The 16,844-nt window shown below is 38.0% G+C and overlaps 1 protein-coding gene across 1 annotated transcript; it reads left to right on the forward strand.

The window, feature by feature from the left end:
• The first annotated feature begins 1,912 nt into the window (after nt 1-1,912).
• On the forward strand, nt 1,913-14,268 carry LOC123314039. The gene is made up of 4 exons (XM_044899152.1): nt 1,913-2,257; nt 2,339-2,422; nt 2,599-2,731; nt 13,943-14,268. Exons 1-4 carry the CDS (start codon nt 1,913-1,915, stop codon nt 14,266-14,268), a joined length of 888 nt encoding a protein of 295 aa, XP_044755087.1.
• The last annotated feature ends 2,576 nt before the right edge of the window (nt 14,269-16,844 follow it).

Genomic DNA, 16,844 nt, shown 5'->3' on the forward strand with positions numbered 1-16,844 from the left:
AATACTTCATCTACGAGGGATATTTCCAAGGTTCTTATATGGACAAATTTAGCGGTAGGTACTAGTTTTGACATGCTTATGCAATTATCATGTGCAATATTATTCAGTTGTATTGTGATGATTTCTTTGGGTGTGAAGGATGGGTTGAAAATCTTTGTTTCTAAGATGACTTAGCTGACGTTTCGCTTTTATTTAAAAGCATATTCAGGGCTCCAGCGCTTTTAAATAAAAGCAGAACTTAAAACCGAAATGTGTTCTTGTATCAATCGATCCGTTACACCCAAAGAAATCATCACAATAACTGAATAATACTGAACTTATCAGAATAGATATTTACTAGGATCATTCAATATATTCTGTTTATTCAATAGTTTGACTGATATAGACGCGTTTTCATAGTACTGTTTTGTAACCATGAAAGTGGCAAGCAAAATCTCAAAGAAAGATTTTATTTTTGTGAATAGTAGATGTGGAAACATGAGAAACCATACAACGTCTGCAAGGAGTATTGAGTCTGCAGAATCGTAAGTACTGTTTATCGGTGACTTCAGAGAAGACACCCAACATCTTAAAGTGATATATAACAGCTCGATAATACATAGTGGTAGGGCTACTCAGAGGGGAATATATTTAAATTAGACTGTGATTGTTTAGCCATTTTGGTTCAGTGACACTTTGACTGGAGGTTTGTAGCTTTTATAATTTTAACTCCTGACTTCGATCTAATTTTATAATTTCTTGCCTTTTGATAATTTTGAGTTGTAATGTTTTGTGGATTAATGCGTTGTAACTGCCATGGCCATTTGTGATGAAGGAACAGATTCAACGATTCTCTAACATAAGAAAGATAAGATAAACTAATAATTTGATAGAAACAATATATCTTGATCCACCTTCGAAAAATAGATTCATTGCCAAGAGAAATATCATAAAGAGCTGAGTATAAGTTCTTCTGGATGTATGAATTATGAATTTGTATTATTGCAGCCTTGAGAAAGGACAAATAGTGTCTGAAACGTTGGCCAAGTTATGAATGATTTAGGTAACATCAAAATATACACTTTTTCATTCAGTCCGAATTTCTGTTATCATTTATGGAATATTGAATATAGATGCGATCACTCAGAAGATGCAGAGAGTCCTCTCAGATTGAATTTCAATCGATATGCAGAAAAGATTATGTTGAAAAGTCACATTGTCATATTGATAAGAATAAACAAAATTATAAAAATTAAAGCTTAATTTCAGAACATCCGAATTTTTCTAATCTGGAAAATATGCTTGGCTTCTAGTTGATGGAAGATACGAACTGAAATGGTTTATCGAACTACGAACAGAGCCCTTCTACAATTCAAGAAATTCGTGAAGACCCCACTACAGATATAAAAAAGACAAGTTCTTATTCCAGAGTGCGAGAAGTGATGAAGATTAATTGAATTAATAATTAACGTATTGGGTTAGCATTTTAATTTTAATACTTGTTATTAAAAAACAATTATTTATTTTTTTTTGGTAGCTACTCAGATTTCCAATGTATGTTTCATTTCGGCTGAAATTTTCTGTATTTTGGCACCTGTTTTCTGAAGAACATCCACAAAATATAATAATAATAAAAATAATTCTTCCAGAATAAATCAAAACACTTTCTTCATTTCTCCTACAAATGAAAAAGAACTTAAAACAGTCATAAACTCTCTCAAAGACAGGAAAGCTCCAGGTTTTGACTGTTTGAAATCGGAAATTTTTAAGAAAACCGCTGGTATTATAGCATCACCATTATGTCATTTAATTAATACGATTTTTGTTTCGAATAAAGTTCCGCAGGATTTTAAAAAAGCTATGATCACTCCCATCTATAAAAGAGGGGATGCAAAAGATATAAATAATTATAGACCAATCTCAGTAATTACACATGGCTAAAATATTTGAAAAAGTTTTGAAGCGAAAATTGGTTAAGTTTCTCGATGAAAATAAAGTACTGTCTGAGAAACAATATGGTTTCAGAGAAGGTTTGTGTACGGGAGATGCTGTCGCTAAGTTGGTTGATGGATTTACTAAATGCTTAGAAGTTAGTAAACCTGTCCTGTGCGTGTTCCTGGATCTTGCTAAGGCCTTTGACACTGTAGACCATATGCAGATGTTGTGCGCCTTGGAGGATGTGGGGGTACGGGGGGCGTCAAATGATCTTTTTGCAGATTATTCATCAAACCGCAGACAAGTAGTTAAAGTAAACAAGATCCTAAGTGATGAAGCAGTGGTTAGTTTTGGGTTACCACAGGGAACTGTCTTGGGTCCAGTACTATTTACAATATATCTCAATAATATTCTAACTTCACAGATTTCTGGTGATTTATTAAGTTTTGCGGACGATACTGCTATTTTATTTACAGATGATACGTGGGAGAGTCTGAAAGATACAGCGGTAAAAGACCTGTCTAAAATATTTGATTATTTCAGTCATAAAATGTTAACAGTGAATTATACAAAATCATTCTTTATGCCTTTCTCAAACAACATAAAGGGCCAACCTGAATATAATCACTTAACAATAAAAAATACTCACGGAGAAATCGAATTAAACGTAACGCAATCTTACAGGTACCAGGCAGATATGCTATATTGGGTTGGGGTGGTGCTGTATATTCCCATCTAAGACCGCTTGATGTAATGCAAAAGCGAATTATCAAAATGATGTACGGTAAAAGTTCCACACACTCTTCGAGCAACTGTAGTGAGCGTCGCAACAACGGGGAAGGAAAGAGGGTTAGCCACTCCAAAGTGCCTCCGCACCCCCTGAGTATCCACGCCAGCGGGGTGCTTTAGCAGTAGGGGTGGAACTGAAACCGGGGTAGGAAGGGATGAAGGGAGGCTGAAGTTCCAATATTGTATAAAAGAAAATAACGGCGTGTCGTCTTACCTTTGGCTTGGCCACTTGCACTCGTCAATTTTATAATCACCCACTATGGTGAAGGGAAAAAAAATAAAGGAAAATAAAGTATACTCTGAATCGAAACCAAAAAAAAAATGAAAAGCAACTCTAAGTCTTTAACGGCGGACGGCACTTATTAAACGTGAACGGCAGGTAAATTTATCGTCAATTAAGCACAAGTGAAACAATCAAGTAAAAATCGTAAGTGAAGTGGCCTGCGGGGGAACATCTGATTTTATACCCACAGGGGGGGTGCGGAAATCAGATGTGCCCGACAGTCGAAATTCGGTAAATTTGCGTCGATGAAAACGTCTTAATTTCGACTTATCTGTGCTAGCGAACAAAAAAAACTCGGTTATCTTCCAATTCAGGATGTTTTATACGACATCGTTTTTAGGGAATAAAAACGGAATAAAAACGGTACGGTATGTTTACAATTCCGAACGATGTCGGAATCCTGAATTGGAAATTGAAAATATTTCTCGGAAAATTAATTCAAAACGAAATCATTTAAAATGAAAACTGAAATAATTATTCTAAAATGAGGGGGTAGGTTTGAAAACTACCCTCTCGTTACAGAATCTTTTAGAAAAAGTAAGTCACAACTACAATACAAGATACAAAGAAAAAGATAGCGTCACGGTCACAGTACTGTATAGGAATGTCAGTCATCGTTGTTTTTCAAATGTTGCGTTGAAAGTTTACAATTCTTTACCAGATATTTATAAAATGTATTTAAATAGGATAAACTCGGAAAACATGATAAAATCTCTATTTAAAAAATATATCATTCTTCTGGGAAGGTTCGAGACAAAACAGCTGATTGAGAATAACTGAAACTCACACTCACACGAAAGCCGCAATGATTTAAAAAGAGCATAAAAATATATTTTGTTGTATAATTATGTGTTTGTTGTAACATGAGATAGGTGCAAGCACCACGAACGCTAGAAATAGGCGTCTAAGATTCTAAACATATAAAAAGTGTATTGCCCATGCACAACAGTGATGTTCTAATGGGCTAATAATATTTTCCGTTTATTTGGACGTAATTATCACATCGTATATTGTATGTACCTATGTTTTGTACATTTTATGTTGTTGCAAATAAACATTATTATTATTACATTATTATTGTCTGGCCTGCCTGGCAGCTATCAAGTAGATGGCCTGCCGGGTACGTCTACGTAACGACGTAGTCGGTGCAGCCAGCCACGCCTGCTGTCCGCCGTCCCATTCCTTTATACTCTCTCTTTCACATCCTTTATGGGGGTGCTCTTTCTGCTCCCATTTTTCTACCCCCCCCCCCCCCCAAACCGAGAAAGGGGAGCACAAATCCATGGAAATGGTGATTACGAGAAGCCTCGGAAACAAGTCGCTGCCTGGGGATCGTCAGGGCATGTCTGGAGCCGGCGCTGGACATGACAGCATGCGGGACGTCGGTGGCAGGATGTTGAGGAAGCGGGCTCCTGCTGCAAAAGAAGCTACAGCTCCAAAGCAACAACAGCAACCAACGAGTCCAATTCAATTGCCGACTCGAACCGCTGAAGGGGCTGCGCAGGATGAATATCCTGAATGGCTGAATAGCCAGTGCTCACCCAAGCGGGGTTAGTCAGAAAGCGCATGAAGTGGACAACGTCCATGAATGAAACTATTGTGCGCATATATAACTCCATCACGAGACTAGGGCAGAACACGAGCAACTATAGGAAAAGGCTCCATGAGGAATTCTGCAACGCCTACCCAAATCTGAATGTCACTGAACAACGGGTGGCAGACCAGTACCGCGTAATTCTGAGAAATGAACTAATACCAATGGCCAGAATCGACGCAATTAAACAAGAACTTCATCGTCCGCCAGTAACAGAGAGCGACACCAACACCTCTGATGAAATTCACATGCCTGGGCAACAACAGCCAGAAGAAATTGACACTGAAAGTCCATCTTGCAACCCAAGTGAGCCGGAACACCAGGACGATAGGGAAGAGCTCCACCGACAAGTTGACTCTGAGATGAGGAGATACTTTGCCGAACTGGAAGGAACAGATCCTCTTCATCGAATAGCATCTCCCCGACTCAATACATCCAAGAAACTGTCACTCATAATCGACATCTTGAATAAGGACGTTTTACCTGAGTACCTACAGAATGGGAGTTCATTGGAATATCTTCATCTAGTTTTTTACTGTGCAGCGCTAACGACGGCTAAAATCATAGGGGCAAAAATTCGCCGAACGAACAACGATGGTCCAAAATTACACAAATTATATGCGCCACCATGGCAGAAACGTCTTCAACACAAAACAGAGAGACTAAGAAGAGACATTGGACGACTGACGGAGTACTTGAACGGGAATCGCGGAAGGAAGGTTGTGAAAGCTGCCAAAGAAGTCATGGATGGAAACAGAACACACACAGAACGAGAGACGGAGAATGCTACAGCTCACCACTGCCTCGACACTCTGAAGCAAAAGCTAATTCTGTATGCAGAACGCCTGAGAAGATACAGAAACAATTATAGCCGGAAAAGAGACAATAATTCATTCGAAAAGTCGGAAGAAACTTTCTACCGGTCACTCACATCGTCTGATGGAGAAAATGGAAAGTTACCACCAAAGGAATCCATTGAGCAATTCTGGACAGAAAAATTATCAACGAAACCTCAGTTCAATGGAGATACCGGATGGATTGAAGATGAAAAGTCTGAATCTATAAAATATGAGCCTATGCAACATGACATGATCACAATTGAAGAAGTAAAATCAGCTATCAGAGGACTACACAACTGGAAAACACCTGGGCCTGATGGATTACAGAACTTCTGGATCAAGAAACTTTGGATCATGCATGACAAATTGACCTACGCAATAAATGATGTCATTGAAAATCCTGAAAGAATGCCAATATTCCTTACACATGGCACAACGCACCTGTTACCTAAAGACCAAAGGAATACAGAAGACCCATCCAAATACCGACCAATAACATGTCTTCCAACGATGTACAAATTAATCACATCGTGCATTTCAAATCGAATTCACAACCATTGCGAAAGGAATAACATCATCGCCATGCAACAGTAAGGATGCACCAAAGAGAGCCGGGGGTGCAAAGAACAGCTAATAATTGATTCAGTTATCTGCAATCAAGCGTTCTCCAAGCGAAGAAATCTTTACGCTGCGTACATAGATTACAAGAAAGCATTCGATTCCATACCTCACGAATGGCTCTTGACTATCTTGAACATTTACAAGGTGGATCCTAATATTGTTAAGTTCCTGAAAAACGCCATGTCAACCTGGCGTACTAGTCTTCAAATGAAAGCAGCAGATGGCTCCATTACAACAGGACCTATTCCAATAAGACGCGGAATTTTCCAAGGGGATTCGCTGAGCCCTCTGTGGTTCTGCATGGCTCTGAATCCCTTGTCTCATAGATTGAACTCTACGGACTACGGATTTGCCATCAAGAGCGGCAGTAGAACTATGATAAAACTGAATCATCTCCTTTACATGGACGATTTGAAACTCTTCGCATCTACCAAGAGGCAAATGCAACTGATGCTGAAAATGGGGGAAGGATTCTCGGAAGACATCAAAATGAAGTTTGATCTAGAAAAATGTCGACTGCTGAACATAACGAGAGGAAAAATAGGAGATGGTACGTTCAAACTCAAGGAAGGTGCAGAAATTGAAGCATTGAAGGAAGGAGACACATACAAGTATCTGGGCATGAAACAGGCAAGAAAAATCAATCAGAGACAGATGAAGAAAGAACTAACGGAGGAGTTCACCCGAAGATTGAGAAGGATAATGAGAACTGGCCTTAACAGCAAGAATCTGATAATAGCTATCAATACCTACGCTTGCTCGGCGCTGAACTACTCATTCGGTAAATAAGGACGATGCTGACTAAACACAATAAACATCACCCCAAAAGCTCAATAGAACGGACCGAGCTGCCACGACATCTTGGGGGAAGAGGAATTGTTGATTTGTCCAACCGTATGACCCAAGAAATTGAGGGACTTCGAAAATATTTTCTGAGCAAGGCTACTTCATCAGAACTCCATCAAGTAGTTTGTGTTGCTGATACTTCTACACCGTTAAAGCTACAGCAGGACCACTTGGAAACCGTCGAACACTCGGCAGAAAGTAAAATGCAGAAACTGATTGGCAAACCTTTGCATGGAAGGCATCAGAACGAGGTCAACCATGATTACGTCGACATATCTGCGTCGAACTATTGGTTGACTTCCGGAAGGTTGTTTCCTGAGACAGAGGGCTTCATGCTAGCCATGCAGGATCAGGTGATTCCAACAAGGAACTATATGAAATATATCGCCAAGGATGCCTCAGTGGCGGATGATAGCTGTCGTTATGGCTGTGCGACACATGAAACTATCCAGCACATCACCGGGGATGTCAGAAGTTCGCGGGCACGGAGTACAAAAATAGACATGATGCCGTTGCCAAGATTCTTCACCAAGAATTGGCACTTAAACACCAACTTTTAAGTTCGAAAAAGGTTCCTTATTACAATTACCATCCAGATGCTGTATTGGAAAATGAACATCACAAGCTATACTGGGATCGCACGGTTCTCACAGACCGGAAAATAACCCACAATAGACCAGACCTCATATTGCTCAATGAGGATGAGGACAGAGCACTATTCATCGATGTGGCGATTCCAAATAATAACAATCTTCTAGATAGGCACACTGAAAAAAATTTCAAAGTACAGAGATCTCGAGGAGCAAACCAGGAGACAGTGGAAGCTGACAGATGTCAAGACCATCCCTATTGTCATATCATCTACAGGCCTGATACCGAAGAAACTACTAGAGAACTTGAGGAAACTTCAGCTGGACGAAAATATCTATAGAGTCATGCAGAAGGCGGTACTGCTGGGAACGGCGAGAACTGTACGCAAGTACATGGGGAGTGCAGAGGAACACCGTCTGCTCCGACAGGAAGTGCAGGAATCCAACTTACAGCAGGGAGCCGAGGAGCGACCCGGACCCGACCACCACCACGAGCCCGAAAACCTAGAAAGGGCTCCAACAGAGCTTAATCCTTTTGATATCTGAGATATCTGGGATAAGTGAATTTTCCTCTGGAGAGGAGTGTGAAAGCCGCAAGGCTAAAGTCATTTTAAATTATAGTAGGTTTACACATGCAATGATTTACTGGCGCCGGTGACTTCTGGCGCGCCAGTAACTTTAAAATGCATATGTAAACACTGTGATGAAGTCCAGTTTTCTGAGGAAAATTGGAGTTCATCTTAGTGCATTTCTTTCGTTTTAGATTTCCGCCTTTGAAAATATTTTAATTCTCGAATATTCCGTACGTTCATTTCGATAGGCAGAGTAAATGTAAAAAACCGCTTATCTGTATTTCACGTTGTTTTTCTTACATGCCGCTGAAGATTTCATCTGTTGATATGCGATAAACCGGAGCTGACGACGTTTTTCATTCTTGTCGCATTCTGGAATTTTCAGATTTTTACCGTGAGAGGGGATATGCCTATAAAAGCAAATTTTCCCCCGCGACGGTCACTTTTGACTTTTATTTCAGTTCTTTCACTTCGCTTCAGTATTTTCGATTTTTCGCTTTCTAACGTGGTGACTTCTGTTATAGATTCAGTTAATTTTCGGTATTTCTTTCGCCGTTGAAGAATAATCATTTTGTGTTTGCATCAGTACTTAGAGTTAATTTTTTAGTTTTTCTTTTAAATCCTTTGAGTTTCGAGTGCTTGAAACAAAGGAGGTAGGTCCCCGTCTGTACCGTTCAGTTTCTTTGTTAGGCCTACGCCGTTACTTCCTTAACTTTGACACTGCTGTACTGTATCGTTTTCTGTTGTATTTTATCGTTCTTTACCCTGTTTCGCGAGTCTGACTTTTTCCTTCGCTATCAGTCATGGCGCGTAAGCCCTTGGGGTACTGAAGGGAAAGTTCCGTCAACCCCCCTGTCCGCGTTCCGCGTCATAAGTGTTAAATCCGAAATCTCTTCTTTTCTGTCAGTCATGGCGTGTTATAACCCTTGGGGCAGAGAATAAGAGATACCGCACGTAGTCAGCGAAATCCCGTAGTTGCGCTAAAAATAGACATTTTCTTCGCTGTCAGTCATGGCGTGTTATAACCCTTGGGGCAGCGAATAAAAGTCTCGAACAGATCCGCCCTTATTGTGTTTCATTTCCGGAGAAATACAACTACATACCGATACCGTATAGCAAGTCCTTAGCATTCGTTCCGTCAGTTCTGATTGGCGCATTTTTTATTGAACCGTTAATTTTTCACTACACCCGGTATAAATTTCATAAAGTGCTCGTGACCGGATAGGATTTCCCGAATGTATGTTCGCTTATAGAATCACTCATATTTCATACCTACACAGATCTCCCTTGTACATATAATTAGTTTCCGAAGGTGTGAATAAACTTTTACACAATTTGATTTTGACTTCTTCGTTATCGCTACCGCCCTAGATAACAGCGAGCTCTGTCTCCGGCTAGCAGCTACTCTGGTAGGTTTGCTATTCTTCCTATTGAAAAGAATAGCTGGCGCTCGAGATTAGGTTTCTCCGAGTAAACCACGTTACAACACTCACTGGCGTGCAAACTTTATCTAGGCATGCATGGATTGAAAATTTTGGTTGCTTCCAAAATTGATGCGCCAGTATCTTTCCTTGCGCTAGTGAAATTACAACTTGCAAATGTAAACACATTCTGTGCACGCCAATGAATATTGTTTAGTTTACTTTGGTTCTTTTGTGAGTTTTGTATTTTAACGATGAACAAAAGAGAGAAGAAATGGAAATCAGAAACCATAATACAGTTTTTAGAATTGTATGAACAAGTTCCTTGTTTGTGGGACGTGCATTCTGGAATGTACAAAAATTAAGATGCTAGGGAAAATGGCTATTTACAGATAGCACCATTAATGAATATTGAAGGATTTGGTGCATCGGAAGTTAAAGCCAAAATACGTAGTATAAGGAATACTTATACGTCAGAATTGGGAAAAATAGAGAAAAAAAAATCTGGCGCAGTTACTGATGAGCTATACACACCAAAGTTACCATGGTTTAAAACAGCTAATAGAATTTTGCATCAAGTAGTACAAATTAGAGAGACACAGTCTACAGAAATTGAAACACAATCAACGTTGTAAAAGAAAATTAAATCCTTCTTGTTTCATTCTTAAATGATTTCGAAAGCTTTGGGGGTCTTCCATTGAAAGTTCTTTTAAAAGAGAATTTGAAGCAACCATCATTGGTCTCTAGGAAATCCAATTTGCGCACCCATAAGCGACCTTTTCTTTTATGTCGTTTCTTCCGTTCTAAATCTTCAATCATACCTACTATCAATTATCGATTTTGCAATTTTTCGACAATTTTTTACAAGCTCCTTTCGTGACATGATGTAGGTACCTACTATAACGAGAGTATCGATACTAGCAACTGGCGTGCAAAACACTGGAAACAGTGTAAACGCTTACTGGCGTGAAAGTTGGACTGGCGCCGGTAAATCCATGCATGTGTAAACTTACTATTACCCATTTTTTACATGAAAGTTCTACATAACGACCTCTATGTTCATGTTCTTTTTTCGAATAATTATACTAGACCTTTTACACATTTATAGAATAGAAGTCATCGTTCGTAGGTCGAAAATCTACGCGTACTACCTACCTCAGGTAGTAATACTTTAAAATCCTTTACCGCATACGAAACCATAAATGGTTTGACATGTTTACAGTTTATTTATTATGAAAAAAAATGAAAAATTAACGTATGTATGCTAACGGAGTATATTTGTTATATCATTAGCAATAACAAAACACATCCATTTTGTCCATGATCACATGCCACTTGGATATAATCTCACTTTTCCAGACATTGTGAGTGAATGTTAACATGCAGGTGCGATTCTCAACTTTGCAAAAAGAAATAAAAATGAAAAGGTGAATTTTTCGAGCAACAAAAAATGTCTTGTTAGTTCGTATGCACTTTTGCAGATTTTCACTTTCTATTAAATTTCACCTATTTTCAACACCAATTGTTTCGGAACCATATCTGGGTTCGTATGCATTCTTCGCTTCTTCGCTTAGACATATGTGGTTTCGTATGCACACAAGCATGATTTTATCAATTACGCACGCGGATATGGTTTCGCTTCAATTTGCTTCACCTTTTCTTCATGCTAGGCTGTCTTATTCTTTCTTAGTGGTGAAGTAGACCCTGCGTGGATTTTGTGGCGAAAAAAAACCTCTTATTTATCTCTGTTCGCCTTCAAACAAGCCGTTTCGGAATACCTGCGCAAAGCAAAAGACTCTTCCTCGTAAACGGGGTCGTCCATTGGCTAATTCAGTGACCAGTTCACCATCAACATAGGCATAGAGACATGGACTGAGCAATATGTCAGCATGAAATTGGCTTTTTTATAAAAAGAGAGAAATGATCGTCGGGCATTTTTTTTTCACATAGAGGGGAGTGTGGATCAATCAAAATTCTAGAAAAAGACAACTGCATACCCGATGTTCAGTTTCCCTCTGTCAGTTTTTTTGACCGTATTTCATGCATAGATAGAAAGAGAAGGCACAGTCCATGTCTATATGTCTATGACCATCAACGAGCCGCCATGAAAGTACATCAGTTTCTTGAAGACCAAGGACAGCAACTCAGAGGAAGAAAATGAGAAAAGCATCAGCATCTACCCTTGACCTCTGTGAGGACTGACAATATTGGACACTTGCCAAAGTGACAGAAAAATCGTCAAATTTGTCAAGTTTGTGAATAAAAACTTATACTAAATGTCCCAAATATAAGGTATTTTCATGTTATAATTCTGTATAACATTCTTCAATACTTAATTATCGTCAAATATAATAAGCTTTTGATATCACTAATCATTTGGCTTTGTATGCATACGAAACCATATATGTCCAAGGGGTTTGAAGTTTCAATGCACACGAAACCATATATGGTTTTTGAAAAAAAAAATTTAAAATAGGTACTTTTTGATAAAAAAAAATATTATAATTAATTTTGAACCCTTAATAAAACCATATATTTCGAAAGAAAATAATTTTTCACTTATTTAATATATCATGCAGTAAAGGGTTAGGGCCGTCATCCGAATGCGACCGTCTGCCAATGTTTTCTTTCTGAACTTCGATCAGTGATATGTAAACTGGAAATTTGACACAAAATGAAAATGGTAACTTATGAGGAAGTTGATGGCGTCTTTTTGCTATGTTTGACAGCGTCTGTTTCAAAATAGCGACCATCCCTGATGGCAGACGCTTACGATTTCAATTCAGTTAAGATGCTAGACCATTTTGACAAAACATTAATAATAATAATAAGCTTTATTTCAAATTAAGTAGCAACATAATTATAATAATACATTACTTCTTGAAATGAAATAGTGTCAAGGTATGTAATTAACAGTTTGAGATATCTCCCATCTCATACATCAGAAATTCATCAACAGTATAGGGTTCTATTTGTACCAACAGTTTGAAGATTTGTTTTTTGAAAATTTTAAGTGCTGTTGTTTCTCTTATGTGATCTGTAACCTTGTTGTAATATTTAATGCAACTGTATTCTGGTCCCTTTTCGGTCAGTGTTAGTCTATGTTTTGGATATTTCAACTTTGTTGTTCTAGTGTTGTACGTTGTTACCGATTTAGTTTGGAAGTAATGTTTATTTTTGAATACAAAAATAAGGCACTCCTGTATATGAATTGCAATTGCAGTCAGCAAGTTATTTTGTCTGAATATTCCTCTACACGATTCTCTGCTGGTCATTTGCACAATCGTCCGAATAGCTCTTTTCTGTATCATCAGAACACGACCCATGGTGCTTGCACTTCCATAGAACAAAATGCCATACCTTAGCCTTGATTCAAATGTCGCCCGATAAATCATTTTCATGGATGATAGGTCCAAGTAATTTCTTAAGACTCCTAGTGAGTAGCAGATGGAAGTAAGTTTCGTACATAGAATTCAATTTCAATTCAATTCAATTTTCAATTCAATTTTATTCATCATAAAGAAAATGTACATTTGAAATAAGAATTCACAAAATTGAGTTGCAGAACCTGCAGTCTAAGCAAGCTTGTATACTGTCAAGTTCTGCAAGAACCGATGATGAACTCTCTCCATCGAAAACAAACAGAAAATGAGAATTGCCAAAATACAAAAAAACACTAGAATACCTACTATGCAGAAATGACATCCTCGAATCTATTTGAGTTTAATCTTATATATGTACGGAGTTGGTTCTTATAAACTCTACTCCTTTGTCTAGATGATGCCTTCAATTCATGAGGGAGAAGATTATAAAATTTGGGACCATAGTACAAATGGCTACTCTGTAAATGTTTTCTATGGAATAATGGTATAACAAGATTCCCTTGCACAACCTGTCTCGTTTGGACTGCATGCAGAACAAGATTTTTTCCCTTTTTCATCTGATTCAGAATCACTTCATATATATATAGTTGTTTAATACTTAATTGCTGAGATTCTACGTACAGTCTGTCAGTTCCAAATCTTCTCCCAACTTTCAAAATTATTTTTATTATGGCCTTATGTACTATGTCCAGACCTCTCATGTTAATTTCACCAGCCACCCCACACCACAATACCATACCTCAACAATGATAATACCAAAGCTTCATACACCTGGAAACATACTTTACGTGACAAGACATTACGAACATTATAAAAAACATAATATAGTTTTTTTATCCTTTTCACCAGGTGAGCTATATGTTCACTCCATCTAAGATGTTGGTCTATTAAGATCCCCAAATACTTTATTGACTCGGTTTTGTTGATGCCAGTGCACTGACAGCACACCTGGTCACAATTATCCTCATGCAGAAATATCGTTTCAAATTCTGGTTGTTCAGTTATTTTAAGGGAAAAAGTGATAAATTTTGTTTTATGGTTGTTCAAACTTAACGAAGACACTGACAGCAACGCAAAAATTCTTTTCAAGCCCATCACAGCACCGTTATAAACTTCATCCCATGTGCTCCCTTTAAAAGTTACGACAGTATCGTCAGCATAAGCAATCATGTCAAGACCGGCAGCACGAAGGACCCAGTCAATGAAAACCAGAAAGAGGATCGGGCCAAGTACGGTTCCCTGTGGGACGCCAACATCAACACCCAGTGGAGAACTCAATGCACTCCCCATCTTGACACGCTGAGTTCGATTTTCCAAGTAGCTACGAAACAAATTCAAGCCAACACCCCTGACACCAAGATTTTCCAGTCGATCAAGAAGCTTCCCATGATTCACCGTGTCAAAGGCCTTGGCTAGATCTAAAAACACCGCCAGTACTTTATCACCCCTATCCATAGGTTGAATGACACCTTCAATAAATTCCTGAATCGCATCAGTTGTCGACATATTTTCCCTGAACCCAAATTATCTGTCACTCAGCAATTTATTCTCTTCAAAGTAGGATATTAATCTTCTTTTTAGACATTTTTCAAAGATCTTAGCGAAATTATTTATTACTGAGATTGGACGGTAATTCGTCATTTCAGTTTTATCCCCCGACTTGTAAACGCAAGTAACATGAGACTCCTTCCACTCTGTCGGTACTATACCATTAAAAAAACACAGATTTATAATATGAACTAGAGGTCTCAAAATAAATGAATGTATATGTTTAATAAGGAATGATGAAATACCATCGGGTCCAGGGCAAGAACCGTTTTTAAGTGAAGCAATAATGCACACAATTTCATTTTCATCGACAGGTTTGATGAACATAGAGGACCGACTTGGAGGAACATGCGCAGTAACAGCACTGGAGGACCTAATTGTATCTTGTGTCAAGCGTTTACCTATGTTGACGAAAAAATCATTAAATTTTTCAGCCTTTCCCTTCAATCCTGTAATAATATGACCTTCCTCATCACATATTTCATTAGCGATACCGGATTTAACAGTATTTGTGTTATTTAAATGATTCAGAGTTTTCCAAAATTTCTTAACATCTTTACCTGCCAATCTGAACTGTTCTGCATAAAAAGATTCTTTAGCTTTCCTCAACAAATTATTCAGTGAATTCCTATAAATCGCAAAACTGCGCTTATTTTCAACAGTAAAATTCTTTTTCAGCCATAATTTCATTTTATCTCGTCGCTTTATAGATGTTATTAGCCCAGACGTGATCCAAGGCTGTTTTTTACTGTCTCACTTTTTGTATAAGATGATTCCTTTATATATTTTTTTAAAGAACACACAAAGTTAGAACAAGCCGTCTGGGGGTCAGAATCATCCAACACAACAATTTATCCTTGTCTAGAAATGTTTGCACCGCTTTAAAAGCTTGTGAATTATGACTATCAATAATCCTAGATTTAATGGATAAAAAAACCGCCCAGTGATCCGTAATCGAAGTTCTAATAATACCAGAACTAACTGAAAAATTCTTTCGAAAACTATTTTTACGTTTCACGTAATAATATATATGGTCTATTATAGTGGCGGAACTATCAGTTACCCGAGTGGGAGAATTTATCTCAGAAATGTAACCATTTTGTCCCATACAAGTTTCACATGTTAATACATCCAAGTTATTTGTATCCCCAATATTAATATTAATTTCACCCAAAAAAATTTCTACATCCCCAGAACTCAAGTTTATCAAATATTCATTCAATTTCTCAATATAAAGTCTTACGTCAGTAGAAGGAGGCCTATATGATGCAGTTAATCCATATTTCATATGGTTCATCATGAAAGACAAATGCAAAAAGTTAGACTGAGAGAGATGCACCACTTGAACATTCACATTCATGGTCGACTTGACATAGATTAACAAAAAACTTGATATATGTTCTCTCCAGTTTAAATTTTCATCTATCACGAGACCTAGAAAGCGTCCAGTGTTTTGAAGAGTAACTTTGTTGTTATCGAGTTGGATGTGAGATAGTGTCTGTGAAGCCTGAGCAGTCTTTAAAAGAATGGCACAAGTTTTTTCTACATTCATACATAGCCTGTTGGATTGGAACCATTGCATAGTTTGTTCTAGAGCGTTTTTCACTAGGTCTAAAATTTCGGGGATGGTATTTGCACTCAAGGTTAACTTGAAATCATCAGCATAATTTATCATATGTTGCTGTATTCTGTTGGATAGGTCATTGATGAAGATGATAAAGAATATAGGACCCAAAATACTCCCCTGTGGTACACCAAGTTGTATGCATACCTCTTCCGATATAGTTTTTGTACCATCAGCCTCAATAACTACCCGTTGTTTACGGTCAGATAGGTAGGATCTGAACCATTCATTCTCTATTCCTCTTATTCCATAGTAGTCCATTTTTGCCAGTATGTAATCATGTGTTAAGGTATCAAAGGCCTTAGATAGATCTAGCATCAGAGCCATTACGATTTTAGAGTCCTCTAAAGCATTCAATGCGTCTTGGATGAATTCGAATGCTGCTGTAGTTGTAGATTTTCCCTTAACATATCCGTGTTGTGCTGATTTCAAAATTTCCTCGTGGGTGAGGAAAGTAACTAGTTGTTCACAAATGGCTAGCTCCAATATTTTTGAAAAGGTAGGAAGCAGGCTAATTGGTCTATATCTTTCGGGGTTGGTCTCTTCTCCTTTCTTGTATATCGGCTTTATAAGTGCTTGCTTCAAAGATTCTGGAAATATACCATACTTCATGGAATTATTAATAAGGTAGGTAAGTGGAGCAGCTATTTCTTTCATACAGTACTTTACCGTTTTTATTGGGACGTCATCTATTCCTGAACTGTTCTTATTTTTGAGCCTTCCTATTAATTTCAATGTATCTTCCTCTGTTATTGGATGGAATCTGAAGGTAATATTATTTCTTTCAATTTCGTGTTGAAATGGCACATTTTTCTGATGT

Source organism: Coccinella septempunctata, chromosome 5 (genome assembly GCF_907165205.1).
Source record: "Coccinella septempunctata chromosome 5, icCocSept1.1, whole genome shotgun sequence".
In the NCBI taxonomy this organism is placed as follows: domain Eukaryota; kingdom Metazoa; phylum Arthropoda; class Insecta; order Coleoptera; family Coccinellidae; genus Coccinella; species Coccinella septempunctata.